Source organism: Eucyclogobius newberryi, unplaced genomic scaffold, assembly GCF_026437365.1.
Source record: "Eucyclogobius newberryi isolate DKJ021-1_F unplaced genomic scaffold, fEucNew1.0.hap1 SCAF_19, whole genome shotgun sequence".
Classification (NCBI taxonomy): domain Eukaryota; kingdom Metazoa; phylum Chordata; class Actinopteri; order Gobiiformes; family Gobiidae; genus Eucyclogobius; species Eucyclogobius newberryi.
The window spans coordinates 25,412,299-25,430,250 of record NW_027315823.1 but is presented as its reverse complement, the minus strand read 5'-3'; the positions used below and the strand labels follow the sequence as shown (position 1 = coordinate 25,430,250).

General features: G+C 41.7%; 1 protein-coding gene across 1 annotated transcript; it reads right to left on the bottom strand.

Moving 5' to 3' along the window:
* Positions 1-8,895: 8,895 nt before the first annotated feature.
* Positions 8,896-17,649, bottom strand: LOC140366251 (protein FAM3C). The gene is made up of 9 exons (XM_072452916.1): positions 17,562-17,649; positions 16,883-16,984; positions 16,776-16,805; positions 16,586-16,709; positions 16,454-16,512; positions 10,492-10,542; positions 10,189-10,273; positions 9,969-10,095; positions 8,896-9,831 (listed from the first exon to the last, which is right to left on the bottom strand). The coding sequence occupies exons 1-9, from the start codon at positions 17,572-17,574 to the stop codon at positions 9,742-9,744; spliced, it is 681 nt and encodes a 226-aa protein (XP_072309017.1). The 5' UTR covers positions 17,575-17,649; the 3' UTR covers positions 8,896-9,741.
* Positions 17,650-17,952: the final 303 nt, after the last annotated feature.

Below are 17,952 nucleotides of genomic sequence, written 5' to 3'. Positions count from 1 at the left end.
AAGACCTTTACTATTGGGTTTACATTATTTGATTATACAATTGAAGATTGTGACGGACACTTTTGATGAGAGAAAAATCCAGAATTTTAGGTTTTACTGGACAAATAATATCACATATCACAAATGATACTTTTTGACATTTTGACATTGACATTTTATGTATTCCTTCAAAGGGGATTAATAATACAAATTTAAAATAAATACATAAACATTCCATTTTGTCCACCTTGGGAAGGCAAAATATTAAATGGAAGCTATAAACCACTTACTTTCAGTCAAATCAACCATTCTGGGAAGAATCAGGGTCAGAAAACACCCATAAGCATTGTTTTTAAAAGCAAGTTTTCATTTTATTACAAGTCCCTATTTTGAGAGACATTAGCTTCAGCTTTGAAAAAGGGGATTAGTCAAAACCCAACGGATGCTCAGTCTTGTGTGTGTCAGTCCAGACGTCCAACAGCAGCTTTACTCCTTCACTTATTTACCAAAGACGAGGTGGGATTTGAAATCTGATTCCTGAGCGTGTGTAGCACTCCCTACTTATGATTAGAGACAATAACAATAAGATAACAGAGGCCTAAACTACAGATAACAATAAGATAACAGAGACCTAAACTACAGATAACAATAAGATTACAGAGGCCTAAACTACAGATACCAATAAGATAACAGAGGCCTAAACTACAGATAACAATAAGATAACAGAGACCTAAACTACAGATAACAATAAGATAACAGAGGCCTAAACTACAGATACCAATAAGATAACAGAGGCCTAAACTACAGATAACAATAAGATAACAGAGACCTAACAATAAGATAACAGAGACCTAAACTACAGATACCAATAAGATAACAGAGACCTAAACTACAGATAACAATAAGATAACAGAGACCTAAACTACAGATAACAATAAGATAACAGAGACCTAAACTACAGATAACAATAAGATTACAGAGGCCTAAACTACAGATAACAATAAGATAACAGAGACCTAAACTGCAGATAACAATAAGATAACAGAGGCCTAAACTACAGATAACAATAAGATAACAGAGACCTAACAATAAGATTACAGAGGCCTAAACTACAGATACCAATAAGATAACAGAGACCTAAACTACAGATAACAATAAGATAACAGAGACCTAAACTACAGATAACAATAAGATAACAGAGACCTAAACTACAGATAACAATAAGATTACAGAGGCCTAAACTACAGATAACAATAAGATAACAGAGACCTAAACTGCAGATAACAATAAGATAACAGAGGCCTAAACTACAGATAACAATAAGATAACAGAGACCTAACAATAAGATTACAGAGGCCTAAACTACAGATACCAATAAGATAACAGAGACCTAAACTACAGATAACAATAAGATAACAGAGACCTAAACTACAGATAACAATAAGATAACAGAGACCTAAACTACAGATAACAATAAGATAACAGAGGCCTAAACTACAGATACCAATAAGATAACAGAGGCCTAAACTACAGATAACAATAAGATAACAGAGACCTAACAATAAGATAACAGAGACCTAAACTACAGATAACAATAAGATAACAGAGGCCTAAACTACAGATAACAATAAGATAACAGAGACCTAAACTACAGATTCTCAGCTTCACAAAGACTTGTTTATGCTCCAAAGGTTCAGGAACATCTTCAGTTTGAATTCAGAATCAGAATAAGTGTCAGAAAAGGTTTATTTCCATTGCTAATGAATTGAGAGACATTTTAGTCAGACGTTTTAGGGAAAATCAGCCTGCATGAAGGAACTATTTGTTTTGAAGACTTAATATCCCTGGCATTTAGATTTGATGTAATTTAACCATTGAAAGTGTGTAATGATCTAACTTTTTCCACTTTATTCCAAAGGTTCAACCATGAGATTTTCTAAACCAACCAAAATTGTTGGCCTAACCCTGAATAGATTATAGTACCGCTGGTAATTAATTAGCAGTTTCACACCAGTCAAGTTGCTGTGGAAACATAGCTAACCTGTCTAACCTGTCATATGCCCTTGAGAAGTAAACAAGGCACGCATCATTCAAATGTATTTATTGTTCAGTGTTATATTTGTGTTGCACCGAACCGAAGTTCCTATGTCCGTGAATCCTGTTCATTGATAAATGGCAATAAACTTATTCTGATTCTGATATCATAACGTCACACTTTTAAATACAATATCATGGCAGGTGTGTGTGTGCGTGCGTGTGAAGTGTGTGTGTGTGTGCGTGCGAGTGCGTGCGTGTGCGTGCGTGTGAAGTGCGAAGTGCAAGTGTGTGTGTGTGCGTGCGTGTGTGTGCGTGTGAAGTGTGTGTGTGTGTGTGCGTGCGTGTGCGTGTGAAGTGTGTGTGTGTGCGTGCGTGCGTGTGTGTGCGTGTGAAGTGCGAAGTGCAAGTGTGTGTGTGTGTGCGTGCGTGTGTGTGCGTGTGAAGTGTGTGTGTGTGTGTGTGCGTGCGCGTGCGTGTGAAGTGTGTGTGTGTGCGTGCGTGCGTGCGTGTGTGTGCGTGTGAAGTGCGAAGTGCAAGTGTGTGTGTGTGCGTGCGTGCGTGTGTGTGCGTGTGAAGTGCGAAGTGCAAGTGTGTGTGTGTGCGTGCGTGTGTGTGCGTGTGAAGTGTGTGTGTGTGTGTGCGTGCGTGTGCGTGTGAAGTGTGTGTGTGTGCGTGCGTGCGTGTGTGTGTGTGCGTGTGAAGTGCGAAGTGCAAGTGTGTGTGTGTGCGTGCGTGTGTGTGCGTGTGAAGTGTGTGTGTGTGTGTGTGTGTGTGTGCGTGCGCGTGCGTGTGAAGTGTGTGTGTGTGCGTGCGTGCGTGCGTGTGTGTGTGTGTGTGTGTGTGTGTGCGTGCGCGTGCGTGTGAAGTGTGTGTGTGTGCGTGCGTGCGTGCGTGTGTGTGTGCGTGTGCGTGCGTGTGCGTGTGCGTGCGTGTGTGCAGAGCTGCAATGATGCGCTGGGGCAAAGCTGCAGTGGAGCATAAGGCTTCAGCCTCAGAGGAGACGAGCTCAGAGGGATGTGGTCCTCAGACTATGAGACAAATCACAAGTGACAGCGCCAAGTGTTGAGTGAATCCAAACTATGCTGGATGTGGGAGATTAGCAGTGACCCCACCGGCCCCGTCACACCAGCGGCCCCGTCACACCACCGGCCCCGTCACACCGGCCCTGTCACACCAGCGGCCCCGTCACACCACCGGCCCCGTCACACCGGCCCTGTCACACCAGCGGCCCCGTCACACCACCGGCCCCGTCACACCGGCCCTGTCACACCAGCGGCCCCGTCACACCAGCGGCCCTGTCACACCAGCGGCCCTGTCACACCACCGGCCCCGTCACACCACCGGCCCCGTCACACCAGCGGCCCTGTCACACCAGCGGCCCTGTCACACCAGCGGCCCTGTCACACCAGCGGCCCTGTCACACCAGCGGCCCTTTCAAATCCCATCACTGAACCGTCGCGCAGCGGAGTGTCTGTAAGAACCCGGTGAGAAAATACTTGAAACATTTTGATTGTTATTCATGTTTTTGTTCATCAAATACTTATTTCTTCTTTTCTTTATTCAAATGGATTAATTCAAATGTAGTAAATATCTATTTAAGTTACCATGAGCAAGAGAGAAGTAGTTTTTAAGTTAAAAGCTTCAACAAAAACGTTTATATGCATTTGCAACACGAGGGGCACTATGTAACTTTTCTGGTGACGGGTTTACCACTATCTCGTCGGGTTTACCACTATCTCGTCTCCATGGAGATGTTATACAGCATCTCCATAGCTTGTGTTGTGGATTTTCTATTGAAAGACTTAAAGAGTAAAAAGGAAAACTTGAGCAGTTATCTTTAGTCCAATGATGCGCACAGGTAAAGTCAAAACAGGAAGTACACGTTATACCACACCAGGAAGCCGGAATACCATGTCTACAGTAAGGCAAGGCAAGGCAAGGCACGCACAAGTGACAGCGCCAAGTGTTGAGTGAATCCAAACTATGCTGGATGTGGGAGATTAGCAGTGACCCCACCGGAAAGACTGGACTGTGGAGTACTCAATTCAAATTGACACAACTAACATTATAGTGAAATTCTGGACCGCCCGCATCGCGGATCAGGACATCGCAATGTACCTGCGCAGATTCTGCAATATAATCCAAATGTCCAAACCAGTGGATAAATTTGGCATATGGTACGGAATACGTAAATATAAAGTTAAACTGTTGAAAGACTCTAATGGACATTATGTTAATATTCCTAACTCCATCTCACTCGGTCCCTACAACGGCCGCATCATCTACCCCGGACAGATCAACTCCTGCTTCATCTGTCAGTCCCTCGACCATCAGGTGAGACAATGTCCACTGGTGAAGTGCTGGAGATGTGGGAATAATGGACACAAGGCCAAGGACTGTGAGTCTGAAGCTCTGTGCTCCCTGTGTGGGGAACATGGTCACACATATTTCACCTGCCCCAGCTCACACTACAATAAGTCCAGAGCACCGCCCACAAATACACAAGCAGACACTGATAACACCCGGATGTCTTATGCACAAGCCGCAACAGTCCAGCCATCCAATCTGACCACAGAGCAGCCTGTTACAAAGCCACTCCACAGCAAACAACCCAGACCTAAGCCCAGCTCCACATCTGAGCATCCTGACCCCCGCCCGCCTCTGCCGCCCTCTAGAGGCTCGGAGGTGCAGCGCCAGCCAGGGCTCTCTCGAGGCGCCTCCACTGAGCGCAGTAACCGGTCCGAACAGCCGCCGACTGCGACCAGTGGCACCGGGAATTCGCCTGAACGCAGTGCCCGGCCTAAAAAACCGCCGCCTGTGATCGGTGCGCAGCCTGGTAAAACCAAGCCGCCGGAGACAAGCTCCCGACCCGCTTCTACAAAGCTCCCTCCTGGAGCCAACGTAAATACAACCATCTCCAAGCCGACACCAGAGATCTGTGCCCGGCCTCCTGACCCGCCCTCCAACTGTCCGGAGCAGGATTTACACTCTGAACCACTAATAATTGATGACTCCGACTCTACGCTCTCAAATATGCCCCCGTTACCATCCTCAGACGACTCACACGAACCCCAGGGTGAAGGTGAGGAGTCTTCACTAAGTATTTCTGAAAGTGATCATGAGCAGCAATACGAGAGTGCGAGTGAGAGCCCGAGCTCTGAGATCAGCTCCGCCTCAGAGATCCAGAGCAGCAGATCTCCTCTGCCCCCTGAGAGGGCACAATCCGACTCCTCTGTCACCCCAGAAGGTATTTATCCCCCCACTGATTTTATCCTGGTGAATGGGAAACGTAAAAAGAAAAGATCCAGAAACAGTAACAATAAGAAAGTTGATAATAAAGTCTCCCCTGACATTAAACCCCAATGACAACTCTAACTGTGGCCACATGGAACCTGAGAGGGATTCAGTCGACCAAATACAGACAACCTAAAATAGACTTCCTGTTAAAAACAAACTATGATGTATTGTGTTTACAAGAGTTGCGCCTAAAAACTCCAAATGACGTGGAAGATGTCAATAATCTTTGGAAAAAAGGGAAATCTGTTGTGTCCATTGGGGAGGAAAGTGCTGATGGTGTTGGGATATTTTTTAAAAATGATGACGTTGAAATGATAAAACAAAGGGTCCTAATGCCTGGAAGGCTCCTGTTGGTAGACTGTTTTTATAGAAATAACAAATATAGAATTATCAATGTTTACACTGCACAGGCAAGAAATAGCAAATGTACATTATTCCGGAAGTTAAAAGAATGTTTACTTGTTAGTTATAATGTAATTTTATGTGGTGATTTTAATACTGTGACAGACGTGAAAGACAGAATAGCAAACACTCCAACACAAATGACCAAAGAGGGAAAACTTTTAAAAGATGTCACTGAAGATTTAATTGATGTTTACAGAGCACTGTACCCCAATAATATTGATTTTACACGTTTCGACACCAAAACCAAAACTCGAATTGATCGTATTTATACTTCTTCAAATATTAAAGCTTTTAACTATAAAACAATATTAACTGAATTCTCTGACCACTTGATCGTCCAGACGTCGTTCACTCACGGCCGTCTGAACAGAAAGGATACTGGAAAGTTAATAATCAATGTTTTCAAAATGTACATGCAATAAATGAAATAAAACTAGAAATCCATAGAATAATCTCTTTAAAATGTTTAACCAACTCCTACATCTCTCTCTGGGAAATGTTTAAATCAAGAATTAAACGTTTTCTTAAAAATCAAAGTAAAGAATTAAACAAAATAAAAAATGCATATTATGATAATTTAATTACTGAGTACATAAATCTGAAACACAATCCTGATAATAATGATGATATAACTAAGATCAAAGAAATAAAATCTCATATTAAACAGATTAATTCTGAATTATTATTTAACATAACTAAAACAACAAATATTGACAATAATGGAAATATTGATCAAGCTGTTTTAAATTACACCAAAGAATTAAAAGATAAATTTATTGCTTCTGTCCAAGCCCCAAATGGCTCCATTATTTCAGAAGAGAAAGAAAAACGTGAAACAATAAAATATGTGCAGAAAACTACAAAAGAATAAACCCAAATGATTTCGATGTTCAAACAATATTAAGAGACGTCCCCACGTACAGCCACCTGGACTTCAACCCGCTCACTCAAGAAATACAAGAGTCAGAAGTCAAACAGGCAATTTTACAACTAAATCGAGGAAAATGTCCTGGTCCAGATGGACTTTCCTCCGAATTTTATCAATTATTTGTAAATGATATAAGTGAACTTTTAACTCGTGTGTATAATGAGGGTCTGTCCCGGGGCTGTTTGGGGGACACTCTCTACGAAGGGGTCATGAATTTATTGTATAAAAAAGGAGACAAATGTGATATCAATAACTACAGGCACTTAACAATTATGAATACTGATTATAAAATACTGGCAAAAATTATTGTAACGAGAATGAACGATGTACTCGAAGAAATAATTGAAAAGGAACAAACGTGTGCGATTAAAGGGCGGGTCATGTGGGACAATCTATGCACTTTAAGAGAAGTTTTGAATTTAAATAAGGAAGACCAGAATTTTTATGTTTTAGGCCTAGACCAAAAAAAAGCCTTTGATTTTGTGTCACAGGAATATTTATGGAACGTATTGTCTAGATATGGTTTTCCCACAGAATTTATTAATATGATCAAATGTTTGTACTTTAAATCCACTGTATGTATTAACGTAAATGGTGTTTTAACTAAATCGTTCAATGTGTGTCGTGGGGTAAAACAGGGATGTCCTCTGAGTGCAGCACTTTACATTATAGCCATTAATCCACTAATATCCACTATCAATAAATGTACAAATATCGAAGGAATAGATCTTCATGACTCGTTTAAAGTTAAAGCTATGGCCTATGCAGATGACATCACTGTGATTATTCAAAACCAAACGGAAGTAGAACACTTAAACTCAATTCTTAAAATCTATGAAAATGCTTCAGGCGCGAAACTAAATCTCAATAAAACTGAAGCCGTCTGGATCGGAGAGGAAAACAGAAAAGTCATTATAAACATAAACCCTCAAGAAGAAATCAGAGTATTAGGATTAATTATATGCAACAACAGCTCTGACAGAAACTGGAAACTAAAAACTGATCAAACGAAAGAAGAATTTAAAAAATGGGAAAACAAAAAGACGACTTACCAACTAAGAATAAATATAATTAAAATGTTTATTCTCTCAAAACTAATATTCCTAGCTACAATCTTTCCTCCTCCAAAACAAACTGTACAACATCTAACTAAACTGTGTGTAAACTTCATCTGGGGCACGACTCGTGAAGTGACAAAACGACATTTATTATTTAAAGATAAAAGTGTCGGCGGTTTAGGAGCAACTAATTTGGAAGTTAAATTTACAATAACCTTCATAAAAAACACTTCTCTGGCCATTGCCCGAGGGGCTCCTTGGGTGGGGGACCTCAAACTGTGGAAAAGGCGGTTTGGGAGGGCACGTAAAGGCCCCGCTTACAAACTTCTATACGGTGATTTTACTGACAAACATAAACTGGATTTTAATGGATTAACATCTAAAATGCTGTACAATTTAATAATAGAAACACTTTATGGGGACATGCTGATTTTTAAACAATTAACCGAAAATCAATCTATAAATGTAATAAAACGACTAAATAAATGCTCTGATCAAAGCATCAGAGACAAAAGGTGGCTAATGGCAGTGAACAGACTCCCTGTGCGAGCTGTTGTGTCGTGGAGCTGTTATGTGACAACTAAATTATGTCCCATGCCCAATTGTGAAGAGGAAGAGACTCTGGAGCACCTTCTCATGGACTGTTATAGAACTAAGGAAATATGGGACCGTCTAAAAACAATAGGACTCAATTTCCACTTGAATTACTGCTCCGTGGTGTACGGTCACTTACAGGAATCCTTCACCCCAAAGCGAACAGAACTTTTTCAGCTCATCATCTCCATCTGTACAATTCAGATATGGAAAACACGGACAAAGTGTATCTTTCAACAAACTTTTATTAACAGTTCAACTGTATTCAGACGGATAATCACTGAACTCAAGAGACGAAGGACACTCAACACGTCCTTTTCCTGGGACATCTTGAATTTATAATTGTATTTGTATATAGATATGTACTTCTGAAATTTTGTATACACTGTAAATTTATGTAAACATGTGAAACTTTAATAAAGTTGTTTAAAAACGCAAGGCAAGGCAAGTTTATTTGTAGAGCACATTTCATACACAAGGCAATTCAAAGTGCTTCACACAGCAGGAAAAATGCATTCAAATCACAAAGAAATTACAGAAACAGAAATACAATAAAATTAACTAAATTAAAAATTATCAATCCAACTGATTTTCTAAACTAATAAAATCACAAACAAAAGAGAAGAGTGCAAAGAAAAAATCCTTTCCGTCATATGCGCAGCTAAACAAAACTGTTTTTAGCTTGGATTTGAACATTGTCAGAGTAGAAGCCTGTCTCACATCTTCAGGAAGACTGTTCCAGGTTTTAGCTGCATAAAACTGAAACACAGATTCCCCATGTTTTGTCCTGACTCTGGGCACCAGCAGGAGGCCGGTCCCTGAGGTCCTCAGAGTCCGAGATGGTTCATATGGCACTAACATATCCAAGTAAAGAAACTGGTTCACACAAGTAAGATTAGCTTCATAACAGTTTAATTGTTCTTTGTCCTATAGTAACAACTACTTTGATATGACAACGGGGAGCAAACATTTAATATCTGGACATTGAGATTGTGAAATACAAGGATAGCATGACATTTATCATAACACTGGTGACAACACAATTGGTAAATAATCAGCCAAACATAGACACAGCAGTCGACAGCGTTAAGGAAGTGATATAAAGTAAGTAAGTAATACGTATATAAAGTGTACCTGGGACTGTGAAGTTAATAACATTCTATTTTCTAATGTTTTAAAAGGTTTTGTCGCTACAGCTTCAATCTTTTTAATGGCGATGTCTACAGCCAAGTCTCTGTCACTAAAAGCATGTTATTTGGAGTCGAAGAAAGTTGAGAAAATGCCATGACTTTTCAGCACCGTACCTGCTTCTACATCCAATACAGCGGTGGTTAATTCTCAAACTCTCTCCCCTTGGTATCATTTTATATAGATAAATGTCAAACGAGAACTGTCAAGAAGACTCCTGAGTGGTAATATCCCTGAACATAACACGGTGAGCGTCTACAGGCTGTTCTTCGGAACGCAGCCGGAGATCTCCACCACTTCGGGCCAGTCCCCGTACGGGTTTGTCGCCGGGTCGTTTACAGATATCTGACAAAAGAAAGCACGTCGAGCATGTTTCCAGTCTTTGCTTCATATCAAAATAGATGGCTTCTATTGACCCCCCCCCCCCACACACACACACACACACAAGAACAGACAGAATTGCAGTCAACGCCGGCACTGACCTTTTCAAACTGGCTTTTTCTATTGGCTCCTGTTCTCCCGGCAAACACCCAGTTGTCTTTGCTTTTCAGTGTCTTGATCAAAGTGCTCCCCATGCTTTCCAAAACGTCCATTATTTCATCCGTCATTCTGCCAAGAATATTTTAGAGACGGAATAAAAGGCGCAGTTTTAGATTTAAAAAAATCTCTTTTTTTCTTCTTTTTACAACAGTAGCTTCTCACTTTGGTGTCACATCATTAAACGAGGCGAGCAAAACAATCCTCCCCAGTTTAATCTTTGTGAGGTGCGCCAAAATGTCTGCCGATCCTGTCAGAGAAGGCACAAGTTATCAAAGGTTGAGTTGTTGTCGTTTTTTCATTCATCACATTCGCAAGACATGGCAGAAAGTGTATACAGAACCAATGCATGTAGAATTACGTCTATGTTGTGTTTGTCAAGCAAGTCACTGGCACATTGAGAGAGCGTTATCCACATTCAAACTAAATCAAGGAGCACAATAAATGAAATAAAGCTGTCTAACTTACGGCCATCCTTAGAGTTAAGAAATGAAACGTCATCCACAGATCCATTGTTCCCTGCAAAGAAATACAGACTTGTTCATCTAGCTGTGAATCACATTTGGCTCGAGCCATTCCATGGAATGGAATGCGACGAGTCTTTGTTTCTTGGCACGGTTTCTTCTTCTTATTAATATAGTTATTTTAGTTTTGCATGGTAAAATTTTGCCACAACTCGGGCTTTTTTGACCCCCTGAACATTAATGAATGTCACACATGGGACATAGACGCGATCGGCTCGGCCCGAACTCCAATAAAATGGAGGTTACGAGAACGCCTGTTGCAGCAGTGCCGAGTAGTTCAAAAAAGAAAAAACATGAAACTCTTAATCTTTGGCCTCGGCACATGAGACTTAGGACAGTGATAGAGCTACCTTTGACCTCTGACCTTTGAGGAGTAAAACACACCTGGCAGCATCGCTCTATGATAAACAGGAAGTCAGCCATGTCGAATCAAAGTGGCACCGCCACGCTTGACTTTTTTTTTTTCAAAATCGTACTTGTCCTAAGTTTTTTGTCCGATCAAGCTCAAAACAACACTTTTTGCATCTAAAGACATTGTAATTTAATAAATATTCAAAAGAATGTTGATATTCTTTGCGGTCTCTGCGTAACACGCCCTCAAAAGAGGCTTAATTTTCTGTTTTTTCAAGGACAAGTCACGCCTAATGGAATTGATCTACGGAGCTCATATTTCACTCACTAATGCGTTTTTATGATCTGATTGGAAATAAATAATACCCATGTAACAAATTGACTCTATAGCGCCCCCTACCCATTGTGTGAAACACTCAACATTGTCTGATTTGTGTGAAACTCATGGGTTATATTCTACTCGAGACGCCATGAAAAAAGTGCATTTTGATCCAAGATGGCGCCTGTGTTCGGCCACGCCACTGCTCGACTCTTGTTATGCCGCTTATTTGTGACGATCGTTACATCGTGTGCAGTTTTATCAGCCCAGACATTAGTCTGTTGTGTGTCTGCTGTGCGGGTTTATGACCGTGGCGCACTTTTCCGCATCAAAGCGACGATGGAGTCGCTTTTCGACACATGGGACAGGTACAAACAAGCCTTTCCGCCACCTCTTGTTTGTCCACCCAACTCACCTGACGTTTTGATGCTGTCCCGAGGCCCGGGGAAGAGGAGGAAGCAGAGGAGACGAGGCACAAGGTCTGGTGTGCAAGTCAAGCGCAGACGAGCCTTGTGTTCGGAGCACACGAGCCTGGGCTTTGGGAGACGTGCTCGGTGCTTGCGCCTGGTCCCGCTCCTCGATGTTTGCGGCTGTTCGCCGTCGCCGTCTTTCCCGGAGCCTGCACGGGCCATCGCGGCTGCTTTCCCGGAGCCTGTCTGTGTCATCGCGGCTGTTTTCCCGCCGCCTGCACGGGCCATCGGGGCCGGGATGTGGCGGCTGTTTTCCTGGAGCCCGCGCGCCGCTGGAATTATGAGCGCTGGGGTCCACCGTCCGCTTCCTTGTTTTCGTCGGCTTACCGGCGAAACAGATGGGAATCACGTGACCGTAAGGCGTGCCTGGCTCGGCTTGTTGAATGCCCGTTCAATTGCCAACAAAGCGTTCTCCTTGAATGAACTTTTTACAAGACAAAACCTTGATTTCATGTGTCTTACGGAGACATGGCAGAGAGAGGGTGAGTTTATTCATCTAAATGAACTCTGCCCACCTGGCTGCTCCGTTTCTGCGATGCCTCGCCCTGTTCGACGTGGAGGAGGTCTGGCAGTTGTGTCCCAGGACCGTTACATGTGTAAAGTTATCGACTCACACACTTTCACTTCCTTTGAATCACAGATGATTAAGGTTGGTTCTTCAAGTCCTTTTTACTGTGTTTTAGTCTACCGGCCCCCTGGTCCTGCTGCTGTCTTTAGTGACTATTTATCTTCTATTATAAAGCTGGAAAATATTTTAATTCTTGGGGATTTTAACATTTTTGGTCGATGGCTCATCATGCCCTGCAAAGGATCTTTTAACCTTGACCGAAACATTTAACTTTGAGCAGCATGTCTCAGGTCCCACTCACCAAAAGGGACACACTCTAGACCTGGTGTTTTCACTTGGCCTGAGTGTTACTAACCTCTGTGTGGAGGATGTCCATATGAGCGATCATAGCTGTGTTTTATTTGAATTGAACTTTTCTCCTGAGCCGGTGGCCTCTAACATCAGGTCTCAGAGGCGCATTATCACTGCAAATACAACCGTCCAATTTTCTGCTGTATTTGATCCTCATTTGTTTATGAATTGTCTTGATGTGGACAGTTTAATTAATTCCTTTAACAGCCAATGTTTATCCATTTTAGATCAGGTGGCACCCGTAAAATCCACTGTGTCATCACAGAAAAAAGCTTGTCCTTGGATAAATGAAGATATCCTAAACCTAAAGAGACTATGTCGGAAAACTGAGCGTCTGTGGAAAACCTCCAGTCTTGAGGTCCATAGGTTACACCTCAGAGAGCTTGTGTCATCTTACAATGAAATGATGGAAAGTTCCAGATCTGATTACTTCCGCCAGCTAATAACATCCAACAAGAAAAACCCCAAAGTGTTGTTTGACACTATAAATTCTATTGTTTGTCCTTCAGCTGCAGTGACTCCTGTTTCCTGCAAAGCTGACAGCAATGAATTCCTCAGGTTCTTTATCGATAAGATCAAGATGATCAAAGACCAAATCCCACTCCCTTTGTCTGATAAACCTGTTTCTGTGGAGCCTGTTTCCCAAAACTGGTCTTCTTTTAAGCCTGTCACTCTAGAAGACATCTCAGCTCTGGTGACCAAGATGAAACCCTCATCTTGTACATCAGATGCCCTTCCCTGCAGGCTCTTCCTCAAAGTGTTTGATGTTATTGGCCCCTGGGTTACCAAAATGGTAAATCTCTCTCTTTCTACTGGTGTGTTTCCTGGTCCATTTAAACATGCCATAGTTGAGCCTTTACTGAAAAAAACAAACTTGGACGCGACAGACCCCAAAAGTTTCAGACCCATATCAAAGCTCCCGTTCATGTCCAAGATCCTAGAGAAGGTGGTCTCTGAACAATTGTCCGATTTCCTTGATCAGTCAAACATTCACGACTCTTTTCAATCTGGTTTCCGCAAACATCATTCTACGGAAACCGCATTGTTGAAAGTGTCCAGTGACATTATGATGTCTGCTGATTCTGGAAAATGCACTGTTCTAGTTCTGTTGTTTGTCTGCAGCCTTTGACACTGTCGACCATCATATCCTGTTGAACAGACTGAGGGACCTGATTGGACTATCGGGGTCAGTTCTTCATTGGTTTTCCTCATATTTATCCGGTCGGAGCTTTAGTGTTGCTGCAAACCAAATAATGTCCGACTCAGCTGATCTGTTGTGTGGAGTTCCTCAGGGCTCCGTCTTGGGTCCCGTCTTATTTCTGCTTTATATAATTCCCCTGGGAATGATCATTAAAGAGTTTAGTGATGTGTCCTATCACCTGTTCGCTGACGATATTCAGCTATATTGCTGTTTTAAACCTTCTGAGATCCAGAAGCTGAAATCATTGGTCAGTTGTTTAGTGCAAATAAAACAATGGCTGAGTAAAAACTCCATCCATCCATCCATTTTCTACCGCTTGTTCCCTTTTGGGGTCGCGGGTGACTGGAGCCTATCCCAGTGACTTCGGGCCTTAGGCGGGGTACATCCTGGACAGTGGCCAACTTGTCGCAGGGCCAACACAGAGACATAGACATGACAGACACCTTGCAGCTAAATGCTGACAAAACAGAAACTCTGATTATTGCCCCTGATGATGCCATTCCAGGGATAAACCAGTACTTGGGTGTTTTAGGCCAGACTGCTAAACCAAGTCTTAGAAACTTGGGTGTTGTCTTTGACAAAGACATGTCTTTAGAGCACCACTCCAAGCTGTTGACGAGGAACTGTTTCTTTCAGTTGAAGAAAATCTCTAAGCTCTGGAAAATGGTGTCTCAAAATGACCTGGAAGTTATAATTCATGCATTTGTGTCTTCACGTTTAGACTATTGTAATAGTTTGTTTTCCTGTTTTAACAAGAAGGAACTCTCTCGTCTGCAGCTGGTCCAGAACTCTGCAGCGAGGATCTTGACCCGCACAAATAGAAGGGCCCACATTTCACCCATTCTTAAAGCCCTTCACTGGCTGCCGGTCTCCTACCGGATACAGTTTAAAATTCTTGTTTTAACTTTTAGAGCTTTAAATGGTCAGGTCCCTCTGTACATCAGCGATCTGATTAAACCATACGCTCCCTCTCGCTCACTAAGGTCCTTGGACCAGAAACTGTTGTTGGTTCCTCGCACCCGTTTTCGGACCAGAGGAGACAGATCCTTCCAGGCTGTTGCCCCCAGACTCTGGAACGATCTTCCGTTCTCCCTACGGTCACTGGACTCAGTTACTGCTTTTAAGGGTCAGCTTAAAACCTTTTTATTTAGTCAAGCCTTTTAAATGCACTTGTTTTACGGACTGATTTTTCTGTATATTGTTGTATATGTATTGTTCACTGTAAGTTTTTTGTGTTTTTATTGTTTTATTCTGTGTTTTGTGAAGCACTTTGTGACCTCTGTCTGTGAAAGGTGCTATATAAATAAAATTTACTTACTTACTTACTTACTTACTTACTTACATTACAGATATTGTGTATTTTCACAATTGGCCAGCAGGGGCGCAATGAATGCCTTCACTTCCTCTTCCTCTTTTATTTTGATGGGACATTTCCTCTCGTGCTGCATTTGAATTATTATTCTTTAGACTTTATTCTTTAGGCTTTATTCTTTAAACTTTATTCTTTAGACTTTATTCTTTCTGCCACAACTCGGGTATTTTTGACCCCCTGAACATCAATGAAAAGTCACGGGTCACTGAGGCTCTCTCTCTTTCTCCCTGCTCAGGTCTGTGTTCAGCACAATCTTGCAATTTGTCAGAACAAACTAATATTTGAATCGCAAACTACGCAATCACCAACGGTGAATTACTGAGCTTCGTTTGGTATGCCGCAAAACGCAGCAGAAAACATGGACGGGCGGGAAGGCGAGAGTCATCATCGCCCCTACCGCGGCTTTAGTTGAGTTTGTTTCTGTGCCATAAAAAAAAGACTGCTTAACTGCTTTGTAACATATTTTGCATTGAAAATTGTATTGTATTAAAAGTGATTTTTTATAGTCTTTGTGATACTATCTGAATTGTTATCAAGCATTAAGGCTTTTCCTTAGTATCAAAGGCAAGTTTCCGGTTGATTTTTCACATTGACATGTAGTGAGACAAACGCATGGATAAGTCTTATTTAGAAACTATACTTTTGATTTTGGCTATATGTTTTAGATGGTAAAAAGCTGCTGATATGATTTGACGTGGCTCAAGTCTGTCCATTATTCCACCGAGATTTTGATTTGTCGTTTTTTTAGAGCGAGACTCTGGAGGTGACTGCTAACACTTTCTCTTTATTTCTATGGGCCGAAGGTGATGATTTCAGTCGTGTCTGAGTTTAACAAAAAGGTCTACAACTGCATAAATATTTGGATTGTTACTGAACAGGAAGATCAGCATTGTTATAATTCCTAATCAAGGAGAGTCGGTGCATAACATCTTCACAAACACATTCACTTCAGACTTTTGCATCGTTGACGTTAAAATGTCAATATGAGACTTTTCTGATGCCGCCTGCTTGTCTCAGATGCTATTGCTTTAAGAGAATGTTCCACTGCATGGCATTTTTAAACACATCTATCTCCATGGAGACCAAGCAACCAGAGTTACAGGCCAGCTCTGTGGGGAGTGGCGACAATGCGACAATTGCAATTAAAAATACTTGAATAAATGCCAGATAGGTTAGTTTAATGCCATGCTGTGGAATCAATAATATCGCCATGGAGACAAGCAGGGGGCAGACCTTCCACCAGAAAAGTTACAGAATAATAACTATGGCCTTACCGTCTACCACTACAATGTTCAGTCCTGCTCCCACATTGTCACGAATGGGGCTCATTAATCTGAGGACGTAGCAAAAAAAAAACATACACTTAATTACTTTTCATAGACACAATAAACAACACACGTGCGTACTTTTGACCGTCGAAACATATCGTGGGCCCCACAACATTAGCCGCACCACTTTTGAGGCGCACAGCGAAGGCCCCCGGCTCGCAGTCTCTCTCTAAGTTGCATTTGATTGTCTCTCTCTGAGTCGCTGAAACAAAACTGTCAGTTCAGAGACAAAAGTTCATCCGCGCAAAGAAAACGTGCAGACACTGACCTGATGCTTCTGGCTCAGAATAATCCATTCCTGAAATACATCTGTCCATGAGCTCCTTTTTTTTTTAAAGGCAGTAAAACATGTGCAAAATAGGAGGCGAGACTTACCCCAAAGATCCCTTGCTGTTTTCTGAACATTTAACGTGTTGTTGGTGATAATCCACGTCACCAGAATAACAGAAATAACAAGAGAGACAAGCTGCACAACCGCTGTCAAACCAATAAGTGAGCGCGTCAAGTCAAAGTGAAGTAAATAACTAAAAACATTCAGCAATTCTCTTTTGTGGCTATTTATTAGATCGGTTTTGTGTCAATTGTAAATATCAGAATGTTGACATTGCGGACAAGAGTTGCATTGATCCACGAATCCCACAGCAAACATTAGACATCCACTGTCCTTCGCTCAGTTCATATATCGGTTGTGTTTTGCGGGTTATAACTCTGTATTTATCCTCACAAAACTAAAGAAAAACTGGCGCAAAGTTCTCCGCCTTCTCCGTGAACGAGTTGGATTAATTTGTCACGCATTCATTTAGTCTGTGGAGCATTTTCCTGCCAGCAACTTTGATTTGAATGTCTTTCCAAAAAACAAAACAAAAACAAGCAAAAAAAAAAAAACACAGTAAATGTCCCTCTGCGCTCCATCTTAAATTATGACTTTACTAAATTCTACTGTGACTGTGAACAAAAACCTAGTGATGAAATCATTTAAACGTTCAACTTCGGATGACAATACATCTATGAATGTATAAATCGTAGAAATCTGTGTAGAAGCAAAGGATCTTACCTCTGCTCCTCATTCTGCACTTATACAGACGCAAACCTGCTCAATATTGTGGATTCTATAGTCATGTTGCGCTCTCCGCTGTCGTCCGTGCGTCTGATGCTCGCATAAAGAATGACAGAGCCTCATCTGCACCAGGATGTCGTTCTGCACACACCCAAACGTGAACTAGAAGATCAAGTTCCAGGCGCGCACGCAGTTGGGTAACAAAGGCAGAATTTGAAACCATTTTGTCTTTATTAGAGCCACGTCTGCTGTCATGACACCCATTTTCAAAATGCAAATGTGGAGCAGTGAATCTGGATAACTTAAAATAAAAAGAACATCCTCAGGCATGTCAAGAATATGTAAAGAGAATCGTGGGCAGCAACATTTCAGTTCAATTTATACCAGG

What these genes read in the sequence shown, in the direction of transcription:
- LOC140366251 (XM_072452916.1), bottom strand. An exon ending in AACAGCAAGGGATCTTTGGG is followed by an intron (nt 16,806 to 16,882) that starts GTAAGTCTCGCC and finishes GATGTATTTCAG; the next exon opens with GAATGGATTATTCTGAGCCA. An exon ending in ATATGTTTCGACGGTCAAAA is followed by an intron (nt 16,513 to 16,585) that starts GTACGCACGTGT and finishes CTACGTCCTCAG; the next exon opens with ATTAATGAGCCCCATTCGTG.